Source organism: Pleurodeles waltl, chromosome 1_2 (genome assembly GCF_031143425.1).
Source record: "Pleurodeles waltl isolate 20211129_DDA chromosome 1_2, aPleWal1.hap1.20221129, whole genome shotgun sequence".
NCBI lineage: Eukaryota > Metazoa > Chordata > Amphibia > Caudata > Salamandridae > Pleurodeles > Pleurodeles waltl.
In genome coordinates this window covers 714,159,436-714,173,003 of record NC_090437.1, presented here as the reverse complement: position 1 = coordinate 714,173,003, position 13,568 = coordinate 714,159,436, and the positions used below count along the sequence as shown (strand labels likewise).

General features: G+C 41.8%; 1 protein-coding gene across 1 annotated transcript in view; it reads right to left on the bottom strand.

Moving 5' to 3' along the window:
* LOC138303648 (uncharacterized) overlaps positions 1 to 13,568 on the bottom strand; it is a 670,623-nt gene that overhangs the window by 391,167 nt on the left and 265,888 nt on the right. Inside the window, exon 10 of the mRNA XM_069242952.1 lies at positions 2,540 to 2,604. Within this exon, the coding sequence (XP_069099053.1) occupies positions 2,540 to 2,604 (65 nt within the window). The remainder of the gene's footprint in view (positions 1 to 2,539; positions 2,605 to 13,568) is intronic.

Here is a 13,568-nt window from a genome sequence, read left to right as displayed (position 1 = left end):
AGAGAGAAGAACAGCCCAGGAGATAAGTAAAGAAGAGAACAGGCAACTGATTTTCTGGTAGTCTGCCATACCAACTAGCCAAAACAAATTTTAAAACAGAAGTCTCCGGTAATAACAAATATAAGCAACTTTGGATTTGTGGGGAGTTGAAGTGTTAATCAATCCTGCTTCTTATTAGAAAGCAGTACTGCAAGTGGAAGTGATTTCCTCTGTGTGGGGGTATAAGATACCAAGACTGTCTGGAAAAAAGCTGAGGTGTAAGGTAAAACATGGCGGCCAGAGTTTCAGATCTATGCCTACGCCTTTCAGTTTAAAAGCTTCTGCATGCTGCCTACTTCCCAAAATCACTCTATAATAGGGCACCTTTTCTCAGCTATGGTAGAGGAGTATGGGCAGGATTATTCCTATTGAAATTTGATAGGCCAAAGTGTTTTGTTTTTAAAAGGTCAGCTTGAAGACTCTCACATCTGCTCTTCGAGTTTGGTGTGCTGTAAGGAGATTTGTTGGGATTCCATATTATTCTAGGATCTCCCCTATCTGGGATTTTCCCGGTACAGCAGATTGTATGAAATATAGTTTTGGTATCTCCCTTAGAGATGCTGGATTTCTAAGCCGGGGAGATCTTGGGACAGGGTCTTAATTATTGTCCTGGCTGGAATTTCTATACCGAACAAATGGGAGGCTTTCGGGATTCAAGTATATGGAAATAGTTTCTTGGTGGTCAGCCAAAGTATGGGAATGCCCGGAGACTGAGGTAATATAGCATAAGATACTCCCTTGTTTAGCATTTCTGAAGGAAGTCTCCTTTTGGTACTTGGAGGTTATAGAAAGTCAGAGCTAACACTGGCCAGCTGTGCTTAGTTTGCAGGGCACCCTGTTTCACGCCAACTGTTTCCTGATGTTTAGTTAAAATCGTTTACATTTCTGTATGAAGCCGTAAAACCAGATTCATTCAAATGTACCCATTGTTTTCATTACACAGGTTGCATTAGTCACAACAAACTCTAAAATTACTAAGGACCCCAGTGTATGTCCTAAGTGTGCTTTAGAGGATGCAGATGATATACACCTTTTCTGCTCCTGCCCAAATCTTGTGTCATTTTGGAAGCATTTTGCTGATTTTTTTAAAGTTTGGCCCTTAAGTATCAGGTCCAGCTGCCTGATCCCTTAATACATTTCAGGTATTGATCCTATGCTAAGAGGGAAAGTCAGCAGATCTGAGGAACAGCTATTTTACTTGATCTTTTTATTGTGTAAAAGTGGCGTTTGGTGGATTGAAGTAGCTAATCAGGTATGTCAGCTGGATGTGGCAGTTAATCCAAGAAGAGCTAACACTTTTTGGAAGACGTTTGTGACTTATTATCCTATGATTACACCACTAATGCACTGAGGGTGGCAACATTTGTTCAGTATTGCATACGTCGGCTTGGTGGGGGAAATCCAGTTAGCAGTTATATGGCTGGCGGTGAACTGAGGACAAAAAAAAGCATTACTGGAACTGAGTTGCTTATTACAGCTGACAATAAAAATTTCTTTACTTTCTATTGGGTTCAAATTTGAACTAGGTGCCTTGCAGGTTAATGTATGGAAGGATTTATGCTGGGATAAAAAGTTCTGCTGAGACATTACGCAAATGTGATTTCAGCATAGAAAGCTGGATTCCAATTTGAAGAATGAATTCAATAAACAGAGGTCAACTGGAGAACCATAGCAGGACTATCAATATACTCACGGATCTAGTCGAGTATGCCGCACACAAGGGTGGCAACTGCCACTGTTTAGACTGAAGCTTTTTGTTTGACTGTTATGCAAAGATATAAGATGTCCTTGGGACAGACAAATAAAATCACAAGGTATTATTCATTGAGGAGAAGCTGCTGTTCTGATATATTAATTCCTTTCAGTTGTGGATCACTGGCATACAGGTGAAGCGTAGTGTATACGGGAACTCATATAGAAGTCATATAACCTGGGGTTAAGCATTTTGTAACCTTTTTGTCAATAGAAGGCGAAAGACTGAAATATGGTGTCAGTGTATCTCATGCATGTTGATAAGATATTAATTGTATCTAGATAGTGCTTAAGGTCGCAGAGAGCTCAAGCAGGAATCAGTTGTACTACTATCAAGGTACATAACTACTGCGGTGTATGTTCACATCACCCTCCACTAGGACTGATGATACTTAATATCAGGATTAAAAAATATTTAGATGGAACAAATGTACTGTCAGCTTTGTAACTGGGCGCTTTCTACCAGGTTGGTGGAAAACTGATCTGAGGCAGAGGTTGAAAATGCATGCATTGTTAACCACAGAACATGAAGCATTAATAATGCCATTTATGAGGCTGTCTAACCCTACACAAAGATATAATACTGAAAGTATTCTGGTTCCCTAATACCCCCACCATTGTCGCTAGAACTGAGAGCCCCAGACATTTACATCAGTTCAAATTAAAAACATAAATCAAGCATATTGGCCACGGTAGTAGCTCGCCATCTTCACGCTCTCTGCAACAACAACAAGGCAAAACAACAAACCTTATAATATGTGGTGGGTGGAAACCCCTTTGCTCTATGAACTGTAACTGCACCTCCGTCAACACCTGAAATGATAATAAAAATAACAGCAACTGATATCAGACCACTGTTAAAAAAAATACTATTCTCATGACAACACTACAAATAAAAGCACATTTCTGGCAGCTGAAAACGTTGAACCTTATAAAACAGTATTACAGGTAGATATACTGAGGGTATGACCACTGGCACAAAATTTCAGCCTTCCAGGCTATGTTTTTTTTTAGAAGGAATCACCCTTTCTCCTTGGAGCCCAGAAACTTTAGATTTGTGGAACAGATACAGAACTTTAAAGGTGTCCTAGTAACTGAGCTAGTGGACACCATCATTTTGAGGTTTTGGGTTTACGGTTTAGAATCAGGTTATATCTTTCTGATAAATATACTGTAAATTTGGCAACACGATTATCTGCTATAAGTAAGGCACTATAGAGATCTTCCATTTTTTTCGAAGGTAAGAATGACATTTTTTTTTTTTATTCTCTAAGGGTCTACTCTACGCAGGAGATTGCACTGGTAGGGGAAGCATATAGTGCCCAACCACAGACTGACAAAAGGTTTATTTTGCCAGGTGAAACTGCCATTTTGAAACTGCATGTCTGAACACTGGTATGCTTACAGAATAAGTTGGAACTCAACTAGGGGAGCGGGGATTGAGACCGAAGAAAGGTTGGCTCTACTTGGAAAAAATATTTAAGGCCACTCAGTGAATCCTTCAGAGACAGCTACAGGATGAGAAGGTTCAAGTGAGTGATGTTTGGGCCTACACGCATCCTGGGGCTAATCCATAAAGGATTTATTTGAAAACACAACAGTCTAATAGTAGTAGGCTTAACCCAGGTAGGTATGATCTAGATAGAATATATAGATTTATAAATGTGTAACTATCGTTAGCAAGGTTGTTTTCTACCAAAGGGACTGAATGACAACAAGCTTCAGTTACATATCAGCGTTGGAAATATCACTTTTTAAAAGTGACCCTTTTTAAAAAGTGTGTTGAATAGTGTTGAGTTTGTCCCCTGAGCAGGGTAACCTTCAAACCTTCTGCCTTCACCCCTCTTGTTTTCTGAACCTGTTTTTGCTTGCTTTTAAGACTCTTAACTTTACCACTTCCAACCAGTGCTAGAGTACTGTGTTCTCCCTCTAAAACATGGCACAATTGGCTTACACCAGATTGGTATATTTAATTTACTTGTACGTCACTCGTATATGTTACCATAGGTACCCAGGCTCTGTAAATTAAATGCTAATCATGGACAGCAGCACTCATTCTACCACACATCAAAAGTACTCTTTTAAAAATCTCAGGCCTGCATTGCAGCCTGTAGTGCAGTTTTAAAATGCAATTTCACCTGGTAAAATAAACCTTTCGCCAGACTTAAATCTTCAATTTTAATACATATATCACCCCTAAAGTAGTCCCTGAACAGCCCATAGTGCGGGGTGCAGTGTACATCAAACTAGGACGTGTTTTGACGGATTACATGCCCTGGTAGTGAAAGACTCCTGAATTTGTTTCTCACTAATGCAAGGCCTACCTCTCCCATAGGATAACATTGGGTTACCTTATTACATTTAATAAATGCTAACTTTAATAGGCAGCATATCAAAGGACCAGGTTTGGACTCAAATTAATCTTTTTTAATGGTTAAGCTGGATTTTAGAATGCTATTTTGAAAATGCCACATTTAGAAAGTTGGTATTTTCCTTCCCAAAAGTTTCTAAAGCCTTCTAGTAGTTTCTAGCTGTCTGCTAATGGCTACCTCATTAAAAATGAATACTGGGCCCTGCTGTGAACAATAGGACCTGGGGATAGCTGGGAGACAGCCATCCTCCCAGGATGGCTGAGGGCGAAACTGTTCCCTGCCCTATTTACATTTCAGAGGGCCTGCCTTCAGCACACACAAAGGAAACTGACATTAACCTTTCATCATGCTAGACCTCTTGGAGAATGGGCAATGGAACAAAGGGGAAGGAAGAATCTTCAGAGAACCAGATGTGAGTAGACTAGAAGTTTCTCCCACTTCAAAGCCCTGTACCAGGTATAAATATTGAACCTCCTGAGCCACTCATCCGTACATTTCTGGAGTTGTGGACATTACAGAAGAAGGACTGCCATATTCCCCGGAGGACTGTCTTGCTGCTTGAGGCCTGTACTGTTCCTCAGAGGACTGCCCTAGTGCTCAAGGCCCGCATTGTTCTTCAGAGGTCTGCCCTCCTGCTTGAGGTATGCCTTGTCCTTCAGAGGACTGCTATGCTCCTTGAGGCCTGCCCTGCTTCCTGCAAATGAACTCTGGACTTGCTCCCTTCATCCCAGGCTAATCTGAGAGACTTCAAGTGTCAGTTGGATGACCTCCTGTTCTGAGCTACAGAGCTACAACATGCTCCAGAAACTCCCTGCAATTGTCCAGCTGCAACTGTCCCTTTCTGGACCAGCAACTGGACTTGCCTGAGCCCTGTTGGCCGCCTCTGCTGAAGTGTGTTTTTGATCCCCTAAAGGTGCCTCCCCAGGTTCTTGATCCCTGGCTGGCATCAGTTGAGCTCCTCCTGCCACCCCCAAATGTTCTGCCTTCACCCCTCCTGTTTTCTGAACCCATTTCTGTTTGCTTTAAAGACTCTTTTATCTTTACCACTGCTACCAGTGCTAAAGTGCTTGTGTTCTCCCCCTTAAACATGATACAATTTACTTGTAAGTCACTTGTATATGTTACCATGGGTGCTGAGGGCCTGTAAATTAAATGCTACTAGTGGACAGCAGCACTGATTCTACCACCCACCAAAAGTACCCTTTAAACACGTCTCAGGCCTGCATTGCAGCCTGTAGTGCAATTAAAAAAAAACTTTTGTCAGGCATAAAGCCTCCGTTTTAATGAATAGTAAAGTAGTCTTCGATTAGTCCATAGGGTAGGCTGCATTGTATTTCAAAGTTCGTTTTTCACTACTGTAAGGCCTACCTCTCCCATAGGATAACATTGAATTACCTTATTACATTTAATAAGTGCCAGCTTTGATAGGGAGCAGATAGAAGGCCCAAGTTTGGACTCTTACTGTTTAACCCTGAAGTTTTGAACTCTGTGCGTCGGACTTTGAGAAAGTAACTTTTTCAGTGGGACTAACTTGATCTCTGTATCCAGCCTGCACTCCATCACGGTCAGCCTGAACTTGTGACTATGTCACAGGCCAGCACAACCAGATACCCACAGATAGCGTTTTCTGCTTCTTGGTTCTATTTCTCCTAAACCTTCAAAACTGCATATCTACGGTTCTACTGATTGGATTTTGTCATTTTCGTCTCACTTTATTTATTTCATTTGACTATACTCTTAAAAATTGGTGTGGGATATCTATCGTGTTGTGTTTTCACTTTACTATGGATTGTGTGCTGCATTAATAATTGACACATTACCTCCAAGTTAAGGCTGACTGCTTTTGTGCCAAGCTGCCAGAGGGTTAGGCACAGGTCGTTAGTGGTTCACCCTGTCAAGGACTGCAGTTGTTGTTTGAGATGGGTTAACACCCCCCTCAACCAATAATATAATTTCTTACAATATGGCCAATAAATCTCATGAGCACACCCTGCAATCTTTTCTCATGGATCGCTCGTGTAGGGTGAACGGAGCGGAGTATGAACCAGACACAATAGATTCTTATGCACCAATTCCTAGATGCCATCAAATTAAATATAACAAATAAATAGCTTGGGTACTGCCATTCCTCCTACCTCACTTCAATCTTGCTTTCACTTCCATTTTCCATAACTTGAAGAAAATGAGGCATACTTCCACTCTACTCCATTACATTAAACAGCCTGCAACCTTCCTGGAGATTAATTTAAATGTCTACTTTCCTGCCATACCTTTGTTCCTTTCTCCCCCTCTTTTCTTGAGCTAGCAGCTTCCTCCATCTTACAGAAAGAAGAGCCAAGCTAACACCATCTAGTGGTATGAAAAACATTTTAAAAAAAATAACATTAGGGACTTCGATCTACCTTGAATCATATGCTGAAACCCCTGGTAAGAAACAACACAGACGACACACATCCAATATAAACTACATCTGACACTCTAACCCACTTTACAGCAGCAGAGTAAATGTTGATAGTAACTGGAAAGAGTTATTAAGTGAACATGTTGAGGTTATGGACTAAAAATGGTATGGGCCACCCTGTTCATGGAAAAGATTACTGCTACCGACAACTACAATACATTTTTTACAGTTTGTGAGACGCTTAGACAATGTCAGAGCCAACCAAGTAGCAATGGAATCAGCCAAGCTGTATAAAATACTTTCATAACCATTAGATGTGGTTCATGGGCTCAGAAGTTCTGGTTCATGCCCCATGATGTTACAGTTTGCAAGATGGAGTTTGGCAAAACAGTATGGCCAGGAGGTCGTGCATTGACACACAGAAGGATCCTGCATATTCAGAACTCTGGCTATGAGATCCATGATGAAGTTGAGAAGCCTGAGTAGTACCTATACAGAACTATAAATATGAAACTAATTTTGTTTATTTGACATTTAACAATTTCACACCTTAGCCCTGCCCCCTTAGAAGGCTAAAACCCCCTTCACATTTGAGGCAGTGACGCTTAGGCAATCATGACTTGTTTCCCCCACAAATGCTATCCTGCTTAAATTTAAGCTTTTCCTCACATGTTTGGGATTGCAAAGGTACAGAGAATTTGTGAGTTACAATGGCAGGCTTCAAAAATTAAACAATGTATGGCTTTTTTAAATGAAAAAAAGATGCTGTGCAAACAAGTGTGTCTTTTAAAAAAAAATCTAAAACAGGGATCAACAAAAGGTTTAATGTGCTAGAATCATCTCTTCACAGCTTTCTGAAACAGTCAAAAGGGAAACATTTTCTAGTTTTTGAGAAGTGGCCATATGTCCTATTTTTGCAGTTTCTACCTACCCTCAGTAAGTGAGGGAAAGAAGTGCAACCCCCCTGCATCCCCAATGTGAAACCGGAATTTGAGCCAGTTGCTGCAAGTAGGGCCACAAGTCCTCATTTTTGGTGGCCAGCACTTATTTTCCCTCGTGAGACTTCCAACTAAGGCAAGAGAGTGAAAAAAACAAAAAGGAAAAGAAGCAGGAAGAGAAAGACAGAAAACAGTCACAAAGGGAGGCAACAGGGATGAAAAAGAAAGGACAACAGTGAAATAAAGAGGCATGGGGTGTCTGCTGGTGGATTTAAGAGACATGAGGTGGGATCAAGACTATGCAGCATTGGTCTTCGCACCCCAACCTTCAATAGTGTTGGCTGTGGGCTTATGAACAAAACTTTTGGCCAGGCACTTGTTCCCTTTCAAATTAAGCACTCCAGAAAACTATGCAGTTTTCAAAATTAAACAGAATTCTAAATTCTGAAACAAGTCATTTGTGTAGTTCAGTCAAGGTTTTCCTAAAGCAACTAAATGACATTGAAATTAATAAAAGAAAGTGGGAAAAAGAGAAATGGGCAACCAAATTTTCATTTGTAATTTCGTGCAATGGAGACCAAGCAATATAGGTAAAATATTGTTGTTTCAACCTAATTCTTCTGGTTGTAGAGATATACAGTTTTCTAAGTTGCCCAAAAACCATCAATACCAAGATCCAACAACCAAGCCACGGCTTCCAATGACTTTTCAATCTGTAACAGCCATACATCCCACCACAATAAAAAATCGAATGAATAAATATGGTAGGCAGGACAGCTATGCATTTTTTAAATGTACCCATGAAACCGAGTTTCAAATTTATTGATCATTTGTTCTTATCCACATAGTGTAATACCTGTAGGAAAATGCTTCTATTTGCATGATCACCCCCAATTATTTTGGACTGATGCTGCTGGTGTTTTGTAATGCTGTGCACTGGGGCCCCCGAACCCAAACTCCATTACATGTGCTCTGTTCCCAAGAACATGTTGAATTGGCGGATTGTCACATATGATTTTACCTATGAGTCGCTAGTATATGGTAGTATATGGTACCCTGTGTACTCAGTGCTTGTAATGTAAATATCATTAGTGGGCAGCTGCTCTAATTACGCCACGACTAAAGTGACAGCGTAATCCCCATGTCTCCAAGTCTGCCTCTGCAGCCTGGTGGTGCAGTTTTAAAACTGGCATTTTGACTTGTCTTGAAAGTCCTAAACCTTCTTTTTTTAATACTTATAAGTCACCTCTAAGTTAGGCCTTAAGTTTGCATAGGGCAGAGTGCATGGTATTGAAAATGTAGGGCTAGTATGTTTTACATTCTACATATCTTAGCAGTGTATCTTCAACGTCATTGTTTCCACTGTGGCAAGGCTGTATATCCCATAGGATAACACAGGGTTACACTATCACATTTAATAAGTGCTAAATTAAAATTATAATTAGCTAGATAGATGATAAAAGCGCTCATTTCAATGTTAATCTGAAATCAAATTTAATTGTAAAGTTGGATTTTATATCAGTATCAAGAAACATATACTTTTAGAAAGTTACCTGTTATCTGTCCAAAACCAAAAGGCTTTCCTGCCACAGCGTCCGGATGTCACCTGGCTCTCCTGAAGTGAGCGGTGGAATGCTCCTAGATGGTGGACAATTGGCTTTAAGTGTGGGGAGAAGTCTTTTTCACGTGACCAGGACAGCGCCCATCCCCTTCTTGAGCTTAAATAATGCCTACTCTGTCACTGGCAGACGTAGCTAACACCTGGGCCTGCCTCCCTTTTTCCTTCTGATCAGGTTGGCTCCAAACAGAGTGGGGGGGGGAGAAAGGAGAAAGGAGAAAGAGAGAGAATGGTCAAGGCAAGGAGTGGGGAGATTGCCGTATGGCCTCAGGCCGGCACTGGGTATATAAATATCATCCTGGATACCTTGTTCAGAATGCTACAGGACCGGTGGAAGACAGAAGAAGGACTGCACCTGCTGTTGAGACCTGTGAGAAAAAACCCAAGGGCTAGACCTGCTCCCACTTGTACCCAGGATACAGAAGTGGACTCCAAAGGTCACTAGCTGTACTCTGTTACGTTACAGGGACACAAAAAGCTGTAAGAGCCCACTTTCCTTGACAATCCCAGCTATTCAGTTTCCATTGGATAACCCTGGACCCTGCTGGTGGCTTTTGCAGGGAGAGTCCTGACCCCCAAGTGCTGTTTCTGAGGTCCTAGAACTTTTGGCTACACAGGGGTCAACCTCATATACGATATCACCCACAGTGCATCACTTGTGAGATTGTACTTCCCACAGCTTACACTACTTTCTCCACTGAGCCACAGCTGCAATAGACGACATTGAAACCTTCACTGGGTCCAGCATGCCTTCTTGCTATGCTGAGGGAATTCCACCCTCCAGAGAAGTGTCAAGGATGAACCGCCGATGACTTCATGGGAACCGACACTGACTGGTGCCCGCTCAGGGTCCAGGCCATTATTGGCATGAAACATGAACTTCTCTGCTCGCAGCCTACCCACGTTCATCGATGACCACATCTGGACCAGGTTCTCTTGCAACCCGGTGCTGTTGAACCCTGCTTTGGCTTTAGCCTGCTACTTCGAGGCTGACAAACCCATTGATGTCCGGTCGACACCCAGGAGCGTTTCTACAAAAAAAAGAAGGTAACTCTGTAGACTGAGGTAAACCCAGTCCCTCTACCTGACAGGTGACTGATCGCAGTCAGCCTTAACTTTTGATGTTGTCCTGCGTTTTTTGGAGCTATTTTATGTAAAACTAAAAATTCACATCTCCGGTTACCCTTAATGGGTTTTTGTCATTTTGGTGTAATTTTCTTCATTAAAATAATCTCTATTTTTATAAATTGGAGTGTGATTCTTATTGTGTTCCGTTTTCAACTATAACAGTTTAGCTACTTCAAAATGCTTTACACATTTTCTCAAGTTAAGCCTGTCTCCTCTGTGCCCAAGCTACCAGTAGTTGATCTCAGGTTTAAATCACTGAAATCTTTACTGGACCTAACAAGAATAGTGACATTAGTACCATGGTGAACTACCATCTACCTCATCTAATTGCCCACTTACCCACAGTACCAGGTGATTGTGTGCCAATTTTAACAAAAACAGATTTTTGATGGCAAGGAATTATATGAGAAAGTGAAAAGCTTTGAACAGTTCAAGAGACAAAAGCAAATATCCCTACAGTTCTTCATTGCCACAATTCTCTCAATAAAAAGACTCCTAATGTGTGTTATGGGTCCTACAGAAAAGGACTGGAAGGGCCCAAAAACGCACCAAATGCCCAAAAATAAATGCAAATTAAAAATGGCTGTCAAATGTCTCTCTTGATCCCAAATTTTGGGGCTCTACTACGTTTTTCTAATTGAGGATGCCCATCAAATGTCAAAGTTAGGTAATAACAAGACTTTCCATGGGAGTTGTCTGCAGTGTTTGGACCTGGGACTTCCCATACACATAGGGATCCCTATCAAAACTGACACTTTCTAAAAGCTGAAAGCCCAGACACACCCAAGAGGCTATGGCTTGTGTGGATCGCACCAATTTTCCTTACAGAGAATAACATACAATCATTAGAGTGTACCTAAAAAAAAAGAAAAAAAACATAACTTCTTACTTTACAAGTAGGGTAGTGGCTGTATATGGGCCAATGATCCTTCAGCAACCCATGAGCCCTATGAATGCTGCTCATTTCGTTTTTGCAGCATTTGTTTATTGGAGTTTTCAAGTAGAAACAAACATAAGCATAAACATATACATGTCATTTAGCCTTTAGTAGGAATATAAAATACAGGAGTATGTACATTGGAGTTAAACCTTCATCAAAGCACATCAGGTTGTTTACCTGTCGATACGGCTGTGTTGTGAATGACGCCAAAACCTCGCAGAACAGCTGAAAGCGTCAACAGATGCCAAGCAATGCAAAGACTCACCAATCCACGCCAGGCAGATCTTGCATTGAGGGCATAACATACAACTCCCAGCGTCCCAAATAGGGTCCTGTACCTAGCCTGTACTCAAACGCAGTTGACTTTAATGTGTGACTTTGTCCCGGTGGGACCAGATACCAGCAGTTTGCGCTTTGTGCCTTTTGGCAACATTTTTACCTAGAACTTAAAAAACTCATATTTATTAGAGACTGTGGGGGTTCATCCTGCCAAACACGGGTTTAGTACTTGAGTGGTGATCTAAGTCCCTCTTCACTAATAACCTAATTTGTTACAGAGTCACACTAATTGTGTAACTACCTGCAGCACCCGCCATCGACTAATCCTACCCTGTAGATGATTGTATTGGGCGATTTAGGGACTATGATCTCAGCCACATATGATAAGCAGTTTGCAAAATATATGTGCCCGTGTAGAGGAATTAAGGTGATAACCAGAACTAACACTATCACCATGCCAACAGGATGGATAGTAGAGCACATAGTGCAGTTGATACGAACAATGCATGGAGTAGCTAAGATAAACGCCAAGGCCTCACAACCACAGATACAATACACAACAATAATGAATTCATAAGGCCCATAGCAGTATCGATGTAGTATCCGCTGATTTCCGGTTGTCTGATTTTGATATAGGCTGTAAGCTTCCCACTGCCTCAGAGAACCGCAGTTGATATGCTGAAGTTTTGCTAGATGTCGTCATGGGGCATCTGAGGCTTTGCTATGTTGAATATATGGGGCTCAAGGATAATCGACCATCAAAGAGTGTCTATCTTTCCCCGTTTTGGCTTGTTTCCACGTCTTATCTGTGTTTCCAGGTTTTATCAATGTTTCTACATTTCATTAGTATTTTCACTGTCATACACAGGAAAGCCACATATTCCTGAAAACAGAATGAGGGTGGGTAGTATGCGCTACAGATATTATCTGAAACAACAGCCTTGTAGGTGCAGTACAGCACTGGATGCCACTCGTCGAATCGGTCCCTCTGCACGATCAGGAATCGAAATATGCAACCATCTCATAGTATGGGGGAGTATCACAACAGAAGGCCAGGTAGGTCAAGTTACTTTTGTCTGCAGGTCTCAGGTCATGGTCACCCAGTGTCTTCCGAACAGGCTGTGGTAGACAATGCACAGTTTCTCTAATGTCGAACTAAGCTGATTCTATGAGCTATCAGGCTCAGCATTGACATACAAACCATGTCTTTATCTCTCTGCCATCAACAACACTCACTGGCACACTTTCAGTGAGAATGATGTACCTTATGGAAGGGAAAGGGGTGAACCCATTCCCTAGTCATGACAAGCATTCCTTAAACAAAAGGCAATTACCCCTGCCATAGGCTGGTCCTAGATTGGCAGCAAGTGTGCACTCCAGCCTCCAGGAGCTTGCTGGATTCATTCTATACTCACTGAGGAGCACTCAGGGTCTCATCAGGGCCAATGCCTCTGCAGTGGCAAGCTCCCCAGAAATCAATGCATAACTGCTGATGGTAAATGTAAGTTTTCTTTTCAAAAACTAGCTCTCTCCTGGGTCCACACAGAAACTAAATCTCAGTGCCCTTTTGAAAACTCTTACAATGTCCATCGGTTGCTGTGGCACTCTGTTATACAAAAAAAGGAGTGTCCGATTGCCTCCACTGTTTCACCACAATGCAACGCAGTACCATCACCTCCAGCGGATCAAAAAAGGTATTACTCGATTCGGCATCATCAAGCATACCAGCTCTTTGATCTTGTATTTAATGGCAAGGATTCTGGTGCATTAATCGAGCTCTGGCAGGAAGCAGCCATCTTGATCAGCTCTGAGCTTCACACTCCGAATTTCCCTTCTGGGCTAATGCTTTGGAGGGGCATCTCCAGTGCCCTTCTCTTAGCTCAGCAGTTGCTTTTTGAAGGCTGGTACCATTCAAAGACTGTGGATCACAGAAGTTCTCCTACACCTTGGTGTGTGCAGCCTCCCTTGTCACAAGAAATCATGAAGGACAGAGTGGATGGTCCAGCCACTCGTTAGGCTGTCCTTTCAAGAATCTTCTAATCAGTGTTTGACCACAAAAGACTTATAAAGAGTCATAACAAGTGAGAAAGTGCATGTGTTC